At 34.2% G+C, this 21121-nt stretch overlaps 1 protein-coding gene across 1 annotated transcript; it reads right to left on the bottom strand.

Annotated features, from left to right (window-relative positions):
- Window positions 1-14525: 14525 nt before the first annotated feature.
- LOC104905073 (putative disease resistance protein At1g50180) lies at window positions 14526-19901 on the bottom strand. Its single transcript, XM_010693514.3, has 3 exons — window positions 19435-19901; window positions 17176-18056; window positions 14526-16297 (listed from the first exon to the last, which is right to left on the bottom strand). The coding sequence occupies exons 1-3, from the start codon at window positions 19608-19610 to the stop codon at window positions 14718-14720; spliced, it is 2637 nt and encodes an 878-aa protein (XP_010691816.3). The 5' UTR covers window positions 19611-19901; the 3' UTR covers window positions 14526-14717.
- Window positions 19902-21121: the final 1220 nt, after the last annotated feature.

Genomic DNA, 21121 nt, shown 5'->3' with positions numbered 1-21121 from the left:
AATCAAGGCTCTCACATGGCTTTGTTTTGGCAGCATACACATGTGAATGTTGTATATACTGGGATAAACATCAGGACCCAGATGATTGCTAACTAAGGTATGACTCATTCTAATAAATTATCTTAGCTTGTTGCTTCACCTACATTGCTTTATTTCTTATAGAAAATATGTTAAGCATATAGTTTCAGATTTCCATAACTACCTGTATAATTACCAAGAAAGCGGAAGCTGCCTGCATGTCATAGTTGGTGCACTACAGGTATACTTGTTTTGGCTTGTATTTCATATATAGTTTCAGCTTGGAGTTTTTTTTTCATTAATTTTTTTTTGGATTCTATAGTTTTGTATGATTACTCTGGTAAGAATGTCAACATGAATATAATTCTTTCCACATTAAGTTGACAAGGAAAGTGCCTACCAATTGCCAAAGATCCCAATCAATTGAGCTTGTTCTCGTAATATGATTATTTTTGAGAAGTGAAGGTACAGCAACAATGTAAATCCTGAACTCGAATATATTTAGGTCGGCTGCATGAGTCAAGATTTTGTCTCTGGTGGTCGTCCGGTATGTCCATATAAAAGAAAGGGACAGATGAAGATGAACATATAGAAAACCTAGTCAAGGCAGACTATAATATAAGCCAATACTATTAGGAGTAATAATTGAGTAATAATTAGTTTTTGACTAGATTGTTATGTCAAACTAGTGAGTACACCGTCTCTTCTAAGGACTTAAGCATATGCCAAGCCTTATTTCTAAGAAATTCAATTGAACATACTAGGATCTACTGCCTGACATTAATGAACATGTGGCTGATAGCCGATGTCACAAGGTATTAATGCTGATTTTCTTGTTTGTTAGGAAGGTGATCTGAAGTCTGAACTACCATTATTGCATTGTTCTACTGGGAACAGTAATGGAGAAATTTTCTCAATATGTAATATGGAGTCTACAATAACATGTTTTAGTTGTATTCATCTCACTCATTCTACTTAATATGTTCCAGGTTATCTTGAACAGTTGGAATATAAATTTTTGACTGAAAATTGGCACTCTACACCTATGTAGCACAGGTACTTCTTCTAATTGACGTCTCGTACTCGTAGCCATACATGATATGATAGGTATTCTAGGTACGCGTATCCATTCCTAAAATTTCAAAATTTTCGCCGTTTTCCATTTGACCCGTACACTTTGTTTGGTATTTTTAAGATAAAGGAAAACAAGAGAAAAGAAGTAGTTGTAGTTTTCAATATTTGGTATAATTGGTGGATTTGAGAGGAATCACATGTTTGGTTGTCATTAGTAAAGGAAAGGAATGAACTAAAGAAAGCATAGGTAAAAGCTTGTTAGTTTTCTTCCCTGTCAAATTCCTCCGATTTTGGGAGGAAAGGAAAGCAAGGCTTTAAGAATATTCTTTTCCTTCCACGTCCCCTCCTTTCCAATCAAACCCCTCTTATTTTCTTTTACCAAACATGAGAAAATTTATTTTTACCTTTCCTTTCTTTTCCATCCAAATCCTTCCTACCAAACAAATTAATCTCACACTTCTTCACGAGCTCGCGACGCAAATGTGTTTTGGAAAAAAAGGCTAACAAATGAAAGTTTGTTTACACTGATTAGAGACGATGTGAATATATTCATGATTTGATTATACCACTCGCACAAAAATTTATTAGTAGTATTCACTAAAAGCATATAGCATTCTTTTCGACTATGGAAGTTCTTTTTCTATAATGTTATTAATGTTACATTGAACAATGTTTTAATCCAGCCAACAAAATTCATTGTAGACTGGGATTTTTGAATGCAAATATCTCAAGGGACTAGGATGCTTCAAATTAGTTTATTTTATCATACCTGATGATAATTGATATACATCATTTCACAATTTATATGCTAGAAAAATTGTTATCTTTCATCTAAACTAGTTTTACATCCTTTTTAATCCTATTCCACCATTTATTTCGAGAGTATCAGAAAATGCAAATTTGCTGCAGGACTTTTTGTACGAAGCAAATGTCTGAAATCTGACACACTTGGAGACTGAAAATAAGGCCAACAAATATAATCTGAAAAATGAATAAATTAATTTATATTATGAGCACCACCCCACTGGATGATCCAGATGGGGGGAAAAAGTTACATCATTAATCTATACAGTGTTTCTTCTCTGGGTATGCATTAGATCTTCTAAAAAAACCCACTAAAAATTAGCACAGTAGTGAAAACATCTTGTTATTCTTTTAGCACCGAATTTCAGAAGTAAGATTAAAGAATAGTTCTTCAGTGCAAGGAATGGTGAGAGCCCCCATGGGATGATTGAACCCAAACTCCTCTTCAGCGCGCTGTAACAAGTCTTGAAATACAGGGTGGCTCAAGTAAGAAAGCGGCACCACATATCTCTTCTTACTTGCTTGCTCTCCCACATATACTGGTATATGCCCTTTTGGAACTACTTGCTGATTTTTAGTAAGAATTTGCTTTGCAGTAGACAGTACAGAAGGAAACCGGATTGCCATTTTTTGTAAGGAAAGTGATAAGATTGTCGAAACTTGGGAGCTAGGATTGTAGTTGGCTTTGCGAGTTGAGTGTGATGCAATTGCAGAAGGCCTAAGAAGCTATTTATAATAGATGAATTGCCCTGTTAACTGGAAACTTGAAGTGTCCAAAACAGACCCACCTAATTGGAGACTGTGATCACATGGCCTTGTTTTCTTAGCTAAACGATGCCAAGTCCTTCTCGCTTAGCTTGATGCTCATTACCTCGGCCCACATGTTGCTTATGAGGGCGATGCTTCACCTGATAACATGAGGTCTTTATACTGCCAAGCTTGTCCTCCGTGTACTGAATAAATTTTCTGGCTCTTATTGAGTTCTCTGTCACTGTTGTAAATGATACTCCATGTGATATGTCCTTGTAAATATATGCACTTCGTATATATCTAAGGACCCCAGATGCTAATGTTCTACATCATTTGGTGGTGTTACTTGTTTCAATTAGGTGACTTGTTTGCCTTACTGATGAACATCTTAATTACTCAAGACTCCGATAATCCTTGGTACGATGAACTTGCATCTAATTCTCAATTATGCTGATATAACTAAAAGTTCTGCGCCAAAAATTAATCTAAGACAATAATTAACTAAAACTTCTGCCCTGTTCCAGGATATTATATATATCCTGATATGCATGAAATTTATCTTTAGGTGGTGTCAGAGTGCCAGTAACGCTTGATAGTTGATAATTATCATCATCCCAAGATTCTAACCTATTAACTTTTCAAAGGTGAATATCATGACTTGCTGTTCTTCACATCATTCTGTCATTAGCAAATTAGTTCAGCAGTTAATTAAAGAATGTTTCTGGTGCATAAGGAATTAGCAGACCGTCCTTAGGATGATTAAACCCGAACTCTTCTACAGCGTGTTGTAACAATTCTAGCAATGCAGGGTGGCTTAGCTTGAGCAAGAAAACAGGTACCTCTTCTTTGGTAGGTACTATATTTATACTAAGGTGAATCGCCGCGTTTTCTTAGCATGCTAGGCAGAATTTCTGTGGATGGAAATGAATAACGCACCAAAATGAATGTTTTCTGTTAAGCTAGATTTAGGAGTATTTCCTAAATGTATCATTTAATACTCCTAAATCTATCCTAACACTTTCACAAGGCTGTCTTCTTATTTTCTTAATTATTGGAATCTATTTGTTTCTTTCACTGCCAATGCTTTTGATTTATTAGCAAGTGAATGGTATATAGTATACTATATACCAAGTAAACAAAAGGACCCTATGTGCTAATTAAGGTAGGACACATTAACTCGATTGTCTCACCTATCTGTTTATCTGAACTTGGACGATATACTATAACTCTACAACTCTATAACTACCTGTTTGTCATCGTTGGTCCATTGTTAGTATACTTTGTTATGGTCTTCTATTTGAATATGTAGTTTTGATTTGGATACTTGGATTTTATATCTTCCATTACATTACTATAGTTTTGTCTGCCTCCTGCCAGTTACTCAGCATATATAAATCTGGTTAATGACAATTGACAACGGTTCTGAAAGTGGGTTGGTATTATTTAAGTTGACTCTTACTCCCTCCGTTTCATATTAATTTACTCACTTCACTTTGGGGGAGAACCAAGGAGAAAGTACAAAAGTATAAGAGACAAACTGAAAAGTGAAAGAGAGAAACAAAAGAGTGGGTTAAAATATTAAAAAGTGAATGACATGGGTGGAAAAAGAGGAGAAAGTAGATGTGATATGTTACCAAATATAGAAAAAGCAACAGTGTGTAGATTAAAAAGGAATGGACTAAAAAGGAAAGTGTGTAGATTATAAAGAAACGGAGGGAGTATATGATTCGGGCTCTTCATTTATAATTAAAAAAAAATAGAAGTATAAGATTCGTATCTATAGCTGGCTAATGGCGACTATCTTCAAAAGTTTAAACAACAAAACTTTGATGAATTTCTTGTTCTCATTGTTCCTTGCCTAACACTTTTACTATTGATTCAAATATTTTATTTTGTCTAATCTTCATACAATTAAAAATAGATATATTTTGTGACTCTTATAATTTCGAGATCCTATCCCATTGCTGTGATTTCATGGGCCAAGAACCACCTTGATATGATTTTATGTTTGCTAAGAATTAATGTAAAGAATCATTGGGAAAAGGAAGTCGCAGTCATAAAAGATGGAGCATGTAAGGCAAAATCAGGGGTGATTGAATCAATAGTCTAATGTAAACATCGCTTTAAATTATCGTTCGCAGCTTGTTTTATACTTCCTCTTTTTCAAAATACTTATTACATTTTTTTAAATAGAAATGTCACAATATATGCAAGTTGTTATATATCATATATGGACTTCTTTCTAGTTTCTACCCCGAAAATACCTTTGAAAGTTGGTCGTCTCCCGGATTTCCTTTAAAATACCTACAAGGTCTTAGTTCTTCTATGTCGTAGAGTTAAAACTTTCTTGATGTTTTCTCACAATTTCAACAAATTAAAGCTTATATTATTTCCTTAACAAATGATTTATTATTCAAACAGTGATGGTCTTTTACTTTTTCTCTCTATATTTCCTAAAAAAAATCCTCATTTATACTATGTAGTACCTAAATTGAATCAGATGAAGTATGGAGTATATGTTCAATCCTAAAATAGCTTCAAAATCCACCATGGGTTTGTTACATTGTTTAGTTTCAGGATGTCCAAAAACGTTAATTAACCTTCAAATTTGGCTCTTTTGGACTTTTTTTTATTCGGCACCTTCCCACACATTGCTTTGCATGATTTTGGATGGTTGAGACCCTTCATATTGTCTTACGATATTTTCTACAACTTGTTTTTTATATTTCAAATTCAACCCCTAAATAGCTTTGGTGTCATCGTATTCTCATTCTTAAGCGTTGAGATACTTCCTCCGTTTCTTTTTAGAAGCTACACTTTCTAAAAAGAGGTGTTTTAAATTATACGCATCACTTTTTTGAAACTATTACTTTTAAGCTTGTCAATATACTACTTTATCATCAAAATCTTTAATCATTTACTTCCTCTGTTTGTAAAGATCCTAGCTCCTACTTAGGCCCTGTTCTTTTGGACTTATTTTCAGTTCAGTTCATTAATTTCAGTTCATTTCAATTAATTTTAGTTCAGTTAATTTTAGTTCAATTTAAGTTTCTCTCTACAATTCAGTTTCTCTCAGTTTAGTTCAGTTAATTTTAGTTCAATTTAGTTTTGTTTAGTTCAGTTCAGCTAATTTCAGTTCAGTTTCTCTCGATCCAAAAAAACAGAGCCTTATTGTAATAGCAAAGCAAGGAGGAGAGCAATATCTGATACTCCTTGCCTCCTCCCAGGAAAAATCCTAGAAAATACAATTACATGAGACTAATATACCGTGGAGATTGGAGAAGACAGAATTTGTTAGATATTTATACCATGAGGTAATATGATTGAGCTAATGTTCACCTAATAGTAATTATCTCATATAGGTAACATCTTTACCTCGACAACAACTTTTCTTACCTTTTGAAGTTGAGAGAATTTTGAATATCCCTATTAGTAGAAGATTGCCTGAGGATGTTATGTTTTGGGAATTGGAGGCGAATGGCTGTTACTCCGTCAAGTCAGCGTATCGAGCTCTGTTGGGTGACTCGGCGGTATCCCATGAAGCTTCGTCCTCGTCGGATTCGGAACTTTGGCAGACTATTTGGCGAGTGAAAGTCCTTCCCCGCGTAAAGTTAATTCCGTAGCGCGCCTGTCATGAGGCTTTACCCACTCGGTTGGGCTTGAGCCACCGGATCTCGAGTATGTATGTTGTTTGCTCGCATTGTGGTGGGGCGAATGAGTTTGGCTTCCATGCGATTCATATGTGTCCGCGAGCTAAAGGGGTGTGGAGGTTAAGTTCGTTTCAGCTTCATCAACCCCTTGAAGGTACGCGAATAGCTGATTTATGGCACTATAGTCTGAAGGAAATGAATGATGAGGAAGTAGAGTTATTTCTAACTCTATGTTGGGCAATATGGAACGCACGGTGCAAGTCTATGATTGCGCAGGAGGTGGTTATCCCCTCTGAAACATACAGCTTCGTCGTCCGGACATGCGAGGATGTGACGAGAGCTGCTGTGGAAATATCTAAGGAGCGTCGGGTTGGGAGTGGTGTCCAGCATGCGGTGAAATGGTCTCCCCCGTCTCCGTCATGGTGGAAGTGAATGTGGATGCAGGGTCTGGTGGTGTGCTTGGCGTGGGGTTGGGGTGCGTCTGCCGGGACAATTTGGGTTTAGTGGTGGGTTGTGCTGTAGTCCAATTTAACGTGGACTGGGAGGTGCGTGTGGCAGAGGCGAAAGCGATGCTTGCGGGGGTCTAGTTGGATGTGGAGTTGGGTTGCTCGAAGGTTATCTTTGAGAGTGATAGTTTGCTGGTGATAAATGCTTTAAAGGGCAAGTCGAAGGGGTCTAGCTTGTTTCATCTTATCATAGAGGACATTCTTCTTTTATGTTCTACGTTTACTAGTTTTGATTGGTCTTTTGTAAAACGTACGGGTAATTGTGTTGCTCATGCTTTAGCTCACTTCCAACCTGTGGAAGTTGGGAAAAGAGTTTGGGTGGATGATGTTCCGGATTTGGTTGTTTCGCTTGCTAGCGCTGATTTAATATAGTTACCCTGTGTGGGTTCCTTTCAAAAAAAAAAAAAATCTTTACCTCGGAATAATAGTAGAAATCTCAGATGATGTTGCACAGTTATAGACGTATTTACATACTCCAAAGTCCAAATTAAAGATCTAAAAAAGATATATTATAGAAATATACATTATATTGATCGATCAACAATCATCAACCCACTCCTTAAATGGAGTTGGTAAAAAATATGCACAAGGAATTCTATTTCTTGTTGCATCGGCTAACAAAGCACGAAACAATAATGCTAATTAACCAATAATTAACTATGTAGCACACAACTAACAAATAATGTTTTCAAAACGAATACGTTTCAGAAACCGAAAAACCTTAAGTTCCATCTATTTTCGGTTTTAGTAGCACCACTTTGACTGAGGTTTGGGAAACGAAAACGTTTTGAAAACTTAGCTCATGCTAGTTTTTGTGCTTCATAGTTAACAAAGAAAAAGAGTAAAAGAAGAACATAGATCTGAGTTCACAAGCTATATTATATAAATGAAATCTTCTCTTGTTCTTCATGTATGTTTGATCATTGGAGGTTGATTGTTGTGAGTCCGTGTGTTGTTGCGAGGCAAATTCAACTTTTGGGCTAGTAGCTCAATCTCGCCGTAAGATCATTGAAGATTTGCTCGCTGCATGGAATGGTGAGACCGCCCATCGGATGATTGAACTCGAATTCTTCTTCAGCTCGACGAAGCAAGTCTAAGAAAGAAGGGTGGTTAATGAAAGACAAAGGTACTACATGTCTTTTCTTTTCATCATCTCCTACGTAAACAGCAATGTGGCCTTTTGGAACTGATTTTTGCTGGTTTCTATTGAGGGATGAATGAAGTTTGAGCATTTGTTTTGTGTTTGAGATCACATTATAAAATCTAAAACCCATTTTTGGTGAACTAATTTTGTTTTAACTTTGAAGTTTTTCATGATATCTAGCTACTATTTATATAGAATGCAATACCATTCGTGTCGCCAACAGAAATATGGGAATGCAACATTTGATATTAAATAACATGGGAATAGTAGTATAATTATATAAACCAAAGTTCACATGGCATTTTGTGCAATTGACAACCATATCTTAAGTAAAAACTGGCCTACATGTGTTTTTGGAACTTGATGATTGTTGTTCGAATTTATTGACATACAAAGCCTTTCAAGCTTCCAACAGTTTGTTGTCAGTTAATTGATGTCTTCGGGGTATATTATAAAGTTGAAATATACTTTGGTTCAGAAAAATAATGCACAAAAATGGACCCATTTGTTTGGCAAGTTGAAGACTGAAGAGTACTCATCATCTTATCTATATTAACGAAATGATTTTCTTCTCTTATGGTCGGTGATCTCTGTCTTTTATTGCATCCCATGTCAGGGAAAAAACGGAACTTTCCCATCTGATTAGGCAATTTTTGTACGGTAAATTTAGTAAACAAAAGCAATATAAATAAGTAGGGTTATATTAGAGGTGATCATTTTGGCCCGGTCCGTTTTTGGGCCGGGTTTTGGGCAGAATTTTTCGGCCCGCGGGCCGGGCCCGGCTCGGCCCGGTCGTTTTTTTTTTTTTGGGCTGGCTTTGGGCAAGCTAAAAACGACTTTTTAGTCTATTTTTTGGCCCGCAAAAGCCCGCTAAGCCCGGCCCGAAATAGCGGGCTTTGGACACAAAAAGTCTGCCCGAATTTAGGCTCGGCCCGGCCAATGGGCAAATTTTTTTGGCCCCGGCCCGGCCCATGATCACCTCTAGGTTATATATATGTATTAAGTATATTTTTTTTGAAATAGTATTATTTGACGAATTAATAGTACAATTATATGCTAATCGATATAATTAATGCTTATTTATTGCTTAATATTTCTATAACTTATTATATGTATCCTTAAGGGCAACATATATAAGTATTACTATTATTTGCTAGACTTTGCTATTTTGCACTTAGATTTGATCAAAAGGAATTGGGGTTGGCTCAAGTGGTGACCTTTTCCATCTTCTCTAGAAAGGTTTAGGGGGATTGGGGATGTGTGCCTGTCTGGCTTGTAATGAGCCTCTGGATTGGGGGGTCCTGTGCGAGGGCAGCCTAGAGAATTTCTTCTTACCAACTTTTTTAAAACTTAGAGCTGATCAAAAAAGTCCGGGCCGCTCCGCCCCTCCTCGAATTTTGGGCGGTTATGGAAGAATTTTTGGCCTGTGGCCAGGCCCGGTTCGGGCCGATTTTTTGAACAAGCCAAAAATGACTTTTTTGTCTAGTTTTTTACCTGGCCCGATTTTGACCCAAAAAGCCCGCCTTTTTCGGCCCGAAATAGCGGACTTTTTTGCACAAAATTTTGGTCTGATCCAACCAATGGGAAATTTTTTTAAGGCTTGGCCCGGCCCATGATCACCTCCTCTATCTATTTTATATTTATAGTTGCTCAGTAATATTTATAATGCAACATTTAAATTTTATATTTGTTGTTAATATATAATCTATCTGTCCCATAATATAGTACTCACATTTCTTTTTGAGTGTCCTAAAATATTGTGTTTGTTTTTTTTTTACTAACACTTCTGATCTACCCCGGCCAAGCAACCAAAGTCAGGAACCCAGGTGAGAATAGTGAAAGAGAGAGAAGAAGCGGGGTAATTTGCTTGGACTTACATAGTTACATGATCCTCAATTTCTACATAAACTTTCGAAATACCCCTACTTTTCTTTCAAAATGTGTACTCCTATTTATTATTTTGTACCATTTGAAGAAGCATTTATTACTTTTTTATTTTTCTAAAGGAAAAAAGAAAATAAAAACCTAGTTTCAAAACATAAGTACCAAATAACCACTTTCTTAATTTTCTTTTTGAGAAGTCGTACTACTCCTTTCATTTTTCTTAATTCGCATGAAAAATGAGAAGTGTCGCAAAATGTTATGCCTATTTTTTTATCAATTTATTTGGACTATATTATCCTTCATTTCTACATAAAACTTTCCAAAATACTCCTAGCTTTCTTTTGAAATATGTGCCCCTATTTATTGTTTACACCATTTCAAGAAACAATTATTGTTGTTCCATTTTATTTTAAAGAAAAAAGAAGAAAAAAAAGTAATTTTAAGACAAAAATACCCAATAAACATTAACTTAATGGCCACACAACTCATAGACCAAGAGGTTAGTCAAGAACTTTGACGAGATCAGGAATCAGGATCATGCACTGCAACTGTACTGAAGCCTCAACAACGTTGCAGATTCAATGGCTAAGTATTGTATTAGAAATAAAGACTCAGAAAAATTGTAATATTGCAGTTAGGATTTCCCCAGCCCTCCTAGTTACTGTATGGAGTATTATTTTGCAGATTGTACTAATGACTCTGAAGTGGCTCATCAGACTGAACTGTATTTTTAATGGATATGTACGTAAGCTGATTTTTTTTTTATTAGAAAAGATAAATGATTAGAAAATCAACCCTTGTTAGATTACCAGTTTGTACTTGTAGGATATACCAACTCAATGACTGGATACAAAACTAAAATCTCTAATATATTGTTGGAATGAAGACTCAAATCCTAGATAATACCCTAAAATTCTAAGTAATACCCGCTAAACTACAACATCTACCTGATAATACAAGGCAGTGTAACTACATATTATATTCTCAACTTGAAAAAAAAGGGGAGGAGATACACATGACTCATGAGTATCAAACAATGAGGTGTGTTTTCCAAAGTCATATATTATATTACATTGCCCATAGCTTTATTTGTGTATGATTACTATATATCCTCCGTGTTTTCTGTAATATATAGTATATTTTATAGTTTAGTAATATAATCTTGCTGATGGCATGTACTTTGTAAGTATTATTGTATAATTTTTATGATCTTTGTATTACTAGAGTTAGCCAATTTTGTATTTTTTTTTGTAAGAAGAAGTGGTCCAAGCCCACTCGGGTATTAAAGGGCCAGACACTTTGATAGTAAGGGGAAAGGGTAAGGGGAGTCCCTATCCTCAAAATGCATCTAGTGGGATTGAACCCCCAACTTTGAGGTCGGAAGGGTGATCTCCTTACCACTAGACCAAGTACTACTTGCATTGGTTAGCCAATCTTGTATTTATACTCAGCTAAAAAGAACGCACCTTATTACTCTAATTAGTGTGTAGCTCAGGAGATGTCCCAAATTTTGACTTTGAATAATCCTTCTAAGTTTTGACCTCATCTACTATTATAGATTGAGGGTTCAAGTTTTATAGTAAGCACTTTTTTATTTGTATAAATAGATATTATTAGTCATTTATGTGAAACATTTATTTGACACCCTTATTGTTGAAGAAGACATGATAAAAATATTAATGCATATAAAAACCTAGGGGTCCTGATATAGTGATATCAGAGTATACAATTATACATCCAAGTTTTTGCTCGATCGATCACATGGTTTTGTTGAGCAAAGGCAAAGCTTATTATCTCCACCAGTCACAACGGTCGTTAAAGTCTGACCCACCTGCTGCATTTTATCAGACGTATCATCATTCCTCGTCATAATGTGCAACTACTTGGTGACCTTGAATAAGTGCAGGAATCACCTAAATTTGACTGGAATATGCAATTAGACGACTCCATGAACTGTTAAATGTTGAAAATCAACACACAGGAAGCATTGCCATGCATACGCAAATTAGATCGTGCACCGAAGTGTAGGATGAGCATCCTACACCTTGTCAAAAATGATGTCGTTTGATGGTCTTAGAGGAGCCAAAATTTGGCTGGCTTTTGGCAGTATTTTTGAAAGTGGGCCAACTCTTTCACTCTCATCACTCACTCATTCACTCTCTTTCTCTCTCATTTATTTGCTGAAACAATTTTTTTAATGTACAAATGCATATGGTTTGGTCTACAATAATATACGAGTGTACATTTGGGGATTTTCAGTGATCAAAGTAATGACCATCAATGTACATTGTGATTTATCCTTATTTACGTTGGTTACGGTACCTTTTTTTATTATTAGGCACCTGGAGCACTATGAGGTATGGGACTGTAATTGTACATATTGAATTTTATTAGTGAACAAACATCAACACACCAGTGTATAAAGATTGCAAATTACTCACTTGACATCAGCTTCAGGAATTGGGTTACTTTCAGTTGGGGGCTGTCATTGTACATTTTGATTTTGTTAATGAACAACCACGAAGCCAAGAACGTACAAGGTGGTTGAGTGTGGAAAAAAGAGAAGTGGTGAAGAGTATATGGGGAAAATGATGGCGGTTGACATCAAATCAGTTATTAAATGGTGAACAGTAACTGTCAAATCAGTTACTTTTTGAATTTTCGACATGTACACTGGATGTAATGGGAATGTACATTGGCTGTCAAATCAATTACTTTTTGCATGTTGAATGGTGCGTTTCATTCTTCTTGTCTTGCGTTTTGGAGTTGGTGTAAGATGCACATCCAACACCTCATACCAACATCTACTAATTAATTGGCCATGCATATACTCCCTCGATCAGTATTTATCAGTTTATGCCAATCGCCAAAATTTTGTCCAATGGACGTCATTCGTTTAGAATGTCGATGGCAAGACAATTTTATATAATACTCTTGATTTGTAACTATCATGGCATAATGTACACCAGCGTTATATGCCATGATAGAAAAATTAAATTAATGGTGTAGAAGAACTATCTTTGCATTTTGGTTTTTAAAAAAACCGCATTTCAATTTAAATTGGTTTTTTTTTCTTTTTTTCCCTTTTTATTTTAAATGAAGCAGGTAGTTATGTCTATCTTTTTCCTTTTTTTTATATTTTTTTGTGTCCCCCATATGTTGCCTTATCTAATAGAGATATTCACACTATCATTTTGGTTGATTAATATGAGGATATATATATATATATATATATATATATATATATATATCCTCATATTTTTCCGAAAAATTTCTAAAATAATAATCATTTTCCCAAAATCATAAAACTTGTCAAGGACACAAATTAGAGAGCCCTCGCAAACATAATATATGCAACATACTTCATGACTTCATGTAATCGCTTCCCATGATCAATAATAGGATAATACTAAGCATATTTTAGATATTTGACCAAGTCAAAACTCTAACAATAATAATAACAAGTGATCTTTAATTTGATGAAATAGCTTACTAAAGTTTGTAGTAGTTCAGGTCATGTTTTAGAAAATACCAAAAGAATTTAGGGCCTGTTCGTTATCGTTTTTTGTTTACAGTTTTCAGTTTTTTTTAAAAAACTAAAAACTGAAAACCAGAAAAAGTGGTCTTCACTTTTCAGTTATCAGTTTTCAAAATCATCATGTTCTCAATAAATTTTGACTAATTTTTTTATTAATTATAAGACATATATCATATGACTTTGAAAATCAAAAAATCAAAAAACAAAAAACCATAGTAATACCGAATGGGCCCTTAATTTTTGTAGTATAAGTAGCTTTCACACGTATCATATTTGTGTTCTTACACTAATCCAAATAGTTAGTGAACACTAATGGTTTTAGAAGCTTCCGTCTTGCATGGACCCAGTTCACACTAAAAATAGTGTGGACCAGGTCAGGCACGTGACCGGTTAAGAAGTACTCACTTATACACTATATCAAAAATAGATTACACTATATGATACATAGGTACACTATATCAAAAATAGATACACTATATCATAACTACGTACACTATATCATACAGAGGCACACTATATCATAACTAGGTACACTATATCATATAGGAACACTATATCATAACTAGGTACACTATATCCTATAGGAAAATATTTACTTAAACGCATTATAGAAACATACACTATATCAAAAATAGATACACTATATCAAAAATAGATATACACTATATCATTTTAACATGCACTATATCATTTTAACATACACTATATCATTTTAATATATATGATATCATTTTAACATACACTATATCATTTTAACATATACTATATTATTTTAACATACACTCCTAAACTCACGTGATATGGATCGGGTGCACACTAATTAGTGTGCACCGGGTTCATATTAGTTTTTTTAATTTTTTGGAGAGCTAACTTTGAACAAGGTAAGTATATCTAATAGACTAATAGCTAGCAACTAGTACAACAACTACCAGCTACCTATTCCTAAGACAGTAGTACGTCTCCTACAAAGTCTCATAGAATTCAAATGAGTTAATCCGAAAGCCAGTATCTTTTCTAATACTGTCCGTCCATCACTATGAATTTACTAACCGAAAAAATTTCAATGTCAAAATATTGTATTGTAAATATACACACTTCGATCAGAAATATAAAAACTTTATAAAATAAACAAACAAGGCTCAGTTCAAGTGTTCAACGATTAATGTTCTCTTAGTGATAATACAACTTTTACAGACGTTTTCAATTAATTGGATGTTCGAACACAAATACACCCAACAAGGCGAAAAACAAACAGAATTTTACAGCCAAAATGTATCATTCAATACCACACAACACTTAGCAAAACTCCAGAAAATGCTGCACAAAATTATATTTCATGAAGATCTTTGTCAAATATGTGTAATTTGAACCTTTTCAGGAAGCTCTTCAGGAATCCTTGTCAATCTTTCACAATATTTTACCTCCAAGTATTTGAGGTTCAACATTGCACCTTTTTCTACATTCAAATCTTGCAGATTTTTCAAGCCATTAAGCCTCAAATAAGTAAGTTGAGGGAAGCCTAAAGCAGAGCAAATCATCTTTTCCCCCACATATGCTTGGTGATCAAGGCAAAGACTTGTTAACATAGTAAGCTTCTCTAATACCGGCATTGGATCTTCCATTATCCCACAAAAATCTAGGACCAACTTCTTCAAATTTGGAGGAAATTCGATGTTATTTATCGTAACTGAAACCTCTCCTTTTAGCTCGAGTTTGATCAAGTTGTCGAAACTTATCAACGAGTTCACTTGCTCTTTGCCTATTATAGCTCTAAATACAGTGAGGCCAAACACAATGTCAGGCGATTTTTGAATGAATTCAATGTGTTCATTCTCAGGCATGTACCTAACTGAGGCTTTTTTCAGATTCTTCATCGCAAGGACATCTTCGAGTATGAAATGGTTAACATTTTTCAGTGTTAATAAGTTGTTCAAGTTGTCTAATCTTAATTTTTCAGAATCTTTGATGGTGAAGTAGCAAGGAAGGTATAAATGTCTTAACCTTTGAAAGCACCACAAAACATTAGGTATCTCTAACCTTACCTTTGCTCGTAAATCAAGTGTTTCAAGCCACCTTAAACAACCCAATGTTGGTGGTACCTTTGTAAGAAGCATATCCCTTAAGCTTAAGTACCTTAAATAAATCAAGTCCCCAATTTCCTTAGGCAAGGTCTTGGAACTTACTACGACTCCTTGAAAGTCTAAGACGCGAAGTAACTGAGAGTCTCGACAAAGAGCTTTAAGCGATGCATGATTTACTTCTGGTCTCTCTTTTTGTGAAGGGAACAACAAAAGAGACCTAATGATGGAAATTTTTGAAGGAAGTGGAATTTGATCTTTACCTTCTTGTCCCAAGTATATGGCCAATCGACGTGTTTTCCCATTTACTACTACTTCATTGGAATCAAAGTCCCTTATGCTTAGGAAATTTTCTTCTTTGGATACTCTTAAGCATAAATCTCGCATAAGGTCATGCATTCTACAAGATTTTACACTACCATTTGAAGATTTTCTTTGTGATACTTGAACCAAACCTCTCTGTAACAACTCACTTAAGCAATTCTCTGCAAAATCTTCTAATGATTCACCCCTACAAACTTCACCATTCGTTAATACCACAATACCTTCAGCTACCCACATGTTGCATAAGTTCTTAGTAGGAATATCGAAATTTTCTGGAAAGTTTCCTAAATGAAGGAAGCAATTCTTTAGGTAATATGGTAATGCATAATAGCACACTTCCATTACTTTTTCATATGATTGTTCGTGATTTTTCCCGTTGTTGTGAGAACTCAAGAAATCAAGAAGGATTTGCCACTCTTCTGGTGTTTTCTTGGTTACCATAAGACCTCCAAGAGCAGTAATTGCCAATGGTATTCCTTGGCATAATTTCAACATTTTCTTTACCATTTCCATCATTTTTGGAGTACCTATATTTGTAATGCAAGTTTAATGAATATATAGTATGGGTAAGTACTTAGGCTCCGTTTTGGTAGGGCGTAAAACATTTTCTGTGTAAAACGATTTTCATGAAAAATAATTTACAATGGAAAACACACTTCCAAAATTAGTTTTTCGTTGTTTGGTTCTATGTAAGAAAAATAATGAAATGAAAGAAATATGAAAGGAAAGTAAGGAGGTAGTAAGAGAAGTGTGTAAGAGAGATAAGGAAAATAGTTTTCCCTTCATTTTGAAGGGAAAATGATTTTCCATCATTGAGAGTGTAATTTTACTTCAAGGGAAAATGGTTTTACAGTTCTTTGCCAACCAAACAATGTAAAACTAAAAATAGAGGAAAACGGATTTCTAGAAAAATATTTTACGTCCTACCAAACGGAACCTTAGTAGCATATCAGAAGGAAATAAATGCAAACAAATGGTGAAGAACCCCAAACTTAGCGAGAAAAATTAATAAGATAGTGTTAAATGTGGAGAATAAGAGTTGCTGAGTACATTGACAGGCATTTGACACAATAAATCCAAGTTTATTTACAATGTCAAGTTTGACTACGTCCAAACTTGGTCAATATATCAAGAGAAAAGTCATGTGTCATGCTTTAATTGGTCATGCTAGACTGGTCGGTGAAAAAAACAAGAGAGATAAAAATGATAATTTGGACCCTTAAAAAGAGTAAAATATAACGTGTGAAATAAAAAGGTCAACTAAAAGGCTATGATTGATATGAAAAGGATATCTACGACACAAATTTGACATAATTAATATTAAAAAAAAAAATACTTGGAGTAAACGGTAGGTAATTAAGTGCAATGTGAAGGAAACAAAGGAAAATATTTGGTTGACCCTTACCATCAATTCCAAAGATTTGTGCTGGAATACTACCCAAGTTTGATTGAAGAAGCTCCCAACTCTGATCATAACTTAAACATTTAATCTCATGAATCATTGCTCCCTCATACATTTTCTCAGCAACCTGCCTATTTTCTGTTGTAAACAAAAATTTGCTTCCTGAATCTATATCATCATCTCCAGGAAATGCTGCTTTTATACCATCCCAAATCTCCCAACTCCATACATTATCTAAAACCACCAAACACTTCTTCTCTAGCAAAACTTCATATACCTCATTAATCAACTCTTGATCAGTCATTATGCTAATCTCATCATCCGATTTCGTCGCAAAACAAGTTAAAATCCCTCTCAAAAGACCACAAAATTTCCAATTTTGTGGCACATGAACCCAAGAAAACCTGTTAAAATGTTTCCTAATTACATGATCAAAGTAAACTTCCTTTGCCAAAGTAGTCTTCCCTACACCACTTTTACCCCATACACCAATTACCCTATTTTCTCCTGTCTCACCCACCAAATCACACACAATCTTCTTCACTTGATCATCCAACCCAACAAATTTTTCTTCCTTAATGACATCTAGTGCATGTACTCTAGATGTCAAAGAATCGAAATCCGACCTTGTGATCTTAAATCCATAAGCTTGAAGCCTTGAAGTTAACGTAGCGATTTTAGCTCGTAAAGCCTCAATATTATTACTAGCATCATGTATGGCTTTAGCCTCACCAAAAACCCATAAGTACCTTTCAAGTTTACTCTTGATCACAGTTGTTTTTCCTGCATGCTCTTGATTTTGGTGACTTATGAGTTTGTAAAGGAAGAGTTCTACAATATCCTCAGCTTCATATGCGATTTCTTGTATTTGAATCATCCATCTACTAAGGCTATGTTCAGTTCACCTGAAATTTTCTGATCTGAACTTATCTGATCTGATCTGATCTGATCTGAACTTATTTTTTCTGATCTGATCTGATCTGAACTTATTTTTTCTGATCTGATCTGATCTGAACTTATTTTTTGATCTGATCTGATCTGATCTGATCTGATCTGATCTGATCTGATCTGAACTTATTTTTCAACAAGATCTTATCTTTTATAAATATATATTATTATTACTATTATATTATTACTTTGTAAATCATATTATGCAATACATTATAAGATATTCTTTATAGTGTTACTATTATTATCATTTTATTTCTATTACAACTTTTATACAACTTTTATTATTAATAATAATTATTATTATTATCATTATTATAAGAACAACAATAATTATAATCATAAATTATTATTACTAAAAATAATTATATAACTCAAGTCATTATTTTATAAGAGCACTTATACAATGTTTCACACTTTCCCTTAAAAAAAAGTTTCACACTTGAGAAGTCGGCAAACTGAACTCTTTTTTTTTCCATATAAAATAGAACAAGATATACAAACAACTATGACTTGAGCAAAAAATAAATAAATATCGTGCAACTTCAAATAGCTAGAGAGATTTGAAATTCGGTAGGAAGAGGTATACCGAATCTAAATTTATAATTTGTATCTCACACTTAGCTTATTTTGAAATGTAATCCGAACATAGTAGTTTCGTATCATGAATTTGAGATATCATATTTTATATATTTCTTATTTTTGCGTCAATCTTATGTTCTTAACACGTGGCTTTTAATTTTCTATTATTTAATAACAACAAAATAACTTAATATAATAATAACAATGACATTTATAATGGTAACATAAGATTAATAATAATTACCAATATTAATAATTAATAAGTACAACAACAACAATAATAATAATTCTTTTGAACAAATGTACTAGTAAATAATAATACTCCCTTTGTATTTTTTTTTATCTTTATCACTTAGAATCTTGACACTATTCACAATTAAGAGATAATCTTTTAGATTTTTCTCAATATATAAGAAAAAAATAGTCATGTGGGGTCTTGTTTGATTCGTCTCAATGAGTACTTTATTAATATTCAATTATTATAATTTTTATTAATATGTAGTGAAAGATATTTAATAATAATAAGTTTTTAAATATAAGCATGATATGATCTGAACTGATCTGATCTGATCTGATCTGATCTGGTCTGATCTGATCTGATCTGATCTGATCTGAACTTATTTTTTCTGATCTGATCTGATCTGAACTTATTTTTTCTGATCTGATCTGATCTGATCTGATCTGATCTGATTAGATCTGAAATAAGCAAAAATAAGGTGAACTGAACATAGCCTAACTCTAGGATCGACATATCTACTTGTATCAGCTTCCCTTAAGAAGCAATGCAGCCAATCGAGCTCGTCTCGAAGCTGCTCCGCCTTTTCTTCGATTGCACGTAGATTTTGTTCTTCTTCTGTGAGGAGATTTCCTAGGCGTTGTACGGCTGATTGAACAGAGGACTCTGCCATGGTAGCAGCCTAGCAAGGGAAATGTTGGTTTCTTTTAGGACTTTTTGGGTGATGTATGTTTTAGTGGGCATTTTCTTTAAGGAATTGTGATAATCTTTACTTCCATTTTTTCATGTTGAAGAATTCAATTACCACAAAGCTGGTAGCCGGCCTTTCTTGATTTATCTACTCCTAGTTGTTAGTTGATTATTATCTTTTGGTTTACGTGCAAAGAAGTTAGTTTCGGAGGACGAACAAATTCTTCCTTTCTAAAACCAGTCCTCAAAGAGAATACCAAGCAAAGAGTAAACACCACATCCCTTGTCTAGTAACTAGTAAGTACTCTTCCGTTTCATTTTAATCTACACACTTTGACATTTTATACTATTTACAAATTTCACTTTGACCATCATTTGTGATGTATACGCTGATGAAAATATAGTCATGTGGGATCTTGTTAGATTCATTATTTCATCATAACATGTATTTTGTTAATATGTACTTTTTATAATTTTTACAAATACAAAACTAGAGATATATGTCCTCAAAGTTTTACATTGGCATGCGTGAAAAGTGTAAGTGGGTAGATTAAAATGAAACGGATGGAGTATTAAGTAGTACCCAGAATCAAAGTTGGTCTAGTAGTTGTAAGGTCCTCTTTCCACCCCTGTGACATGGGTTCGATTATTACCTCTTGTCAAGAGAATTTCAAATTTTTCCCCTTTCTTGTAAGCTAATTTTCCTTGCCTTGTAAAAAAATAAAAAATACTAGATAATACCCCCATATTGAAAAGGTAACAGAGTTTACTCATGGTACACCCAAGGGTATTTTTGTAATAAGATAATAAAACTACTTATTTACTCAATGCAATTAAACAGCTCTACAGAGTTTACCATGAGTGAACTCTGCTACCTTTCCAAGATGGGTTTGTTGGATTATGCTCCAAAAGTAGTCAAATGATTTTCCTAACAATTTGGATTAGTGGCTAGTAGTAAGTTAGTGAGTAATTTATTTTATAATTAAAATGTGATTAGTGAATAGTAGTTATAGAGGATATGGTATAGGACATGTTTTCCACTACTTAGTAGTGTGGCTAACTTTTAGGTTAGTTACTTTTTATTGTAAGCCTATAAAAAGCACTTATTGTATTGAGATTAATTGAGCAAGTTTAATGCAAAACTTCTCCATATTTTATTCAATCTCCTCTCTACTCTAAAAACTATCATGGTATCAAGAGCTTTAGGTTAGATCCTTGGAGGCCACAAAAAAAAAAAAAAAGGCGAGAGAGAAAGAGAGAGAGAGTAAGAAGTAAGCCATTGCAGGCCATCTTCTGTTTTATGAGTGAAAAAAAAATGTAGGGCAAACCTCCATGGCAAGAGTGGTTGAAAAAAATATATTTGTGATTATATGCAAAGTGGTGAAGAGAAGTGCTTCACAAAGTCGTGGTGAAAAGAAGTGCTTCACAAGGTCGTGGTGAAGAGAAGCGCTTCACAAAGTCGTGGTGAAGAGAAGTGCTTCACAAGGTCGTGGT

Source organism: Beta vulgaris, chromosome 9 (genome assembly GCF_026745355.1).
Source record: "Beta vulgaris subsp. vulgaris cultivar EL10 chromosome 9, EL10.2, whole genome shotgun sequence".
NCBI classification, from domain to species: Eukaryota; Viridiplantae; Streptophyta; class Magnoliopsida; order Caryophyllales; family Amaranthaceae; genus Beta; species Beta vulgaris.
This window is presented reverse-complemented; position numbering and strand designations above follow the sequence as displayed.

Coding starts and splice junctions, on each gene's coding strand:
- LOC104905073 (XM_010693514.3), bottom strand. CDS start 19,610: ATGGCAGAGTCCTCTGTTCAATCAGCCGTACAACGCCTAGGAAATCTC. Junction 18,057..19,434: donor TATGTCGATCCTAGAGTTAG/GCTATGTTCAGT, acceptor ACATAGCCTTAG/TAGATGGATGATTCAAATAC. Junction 16,298..17,175: donor ACAAATCTTTGGAATTGATG/GTAAGGGTCAAC, acceptor TTACAAATATAG/GTACTCCAAAAATGATGGAA.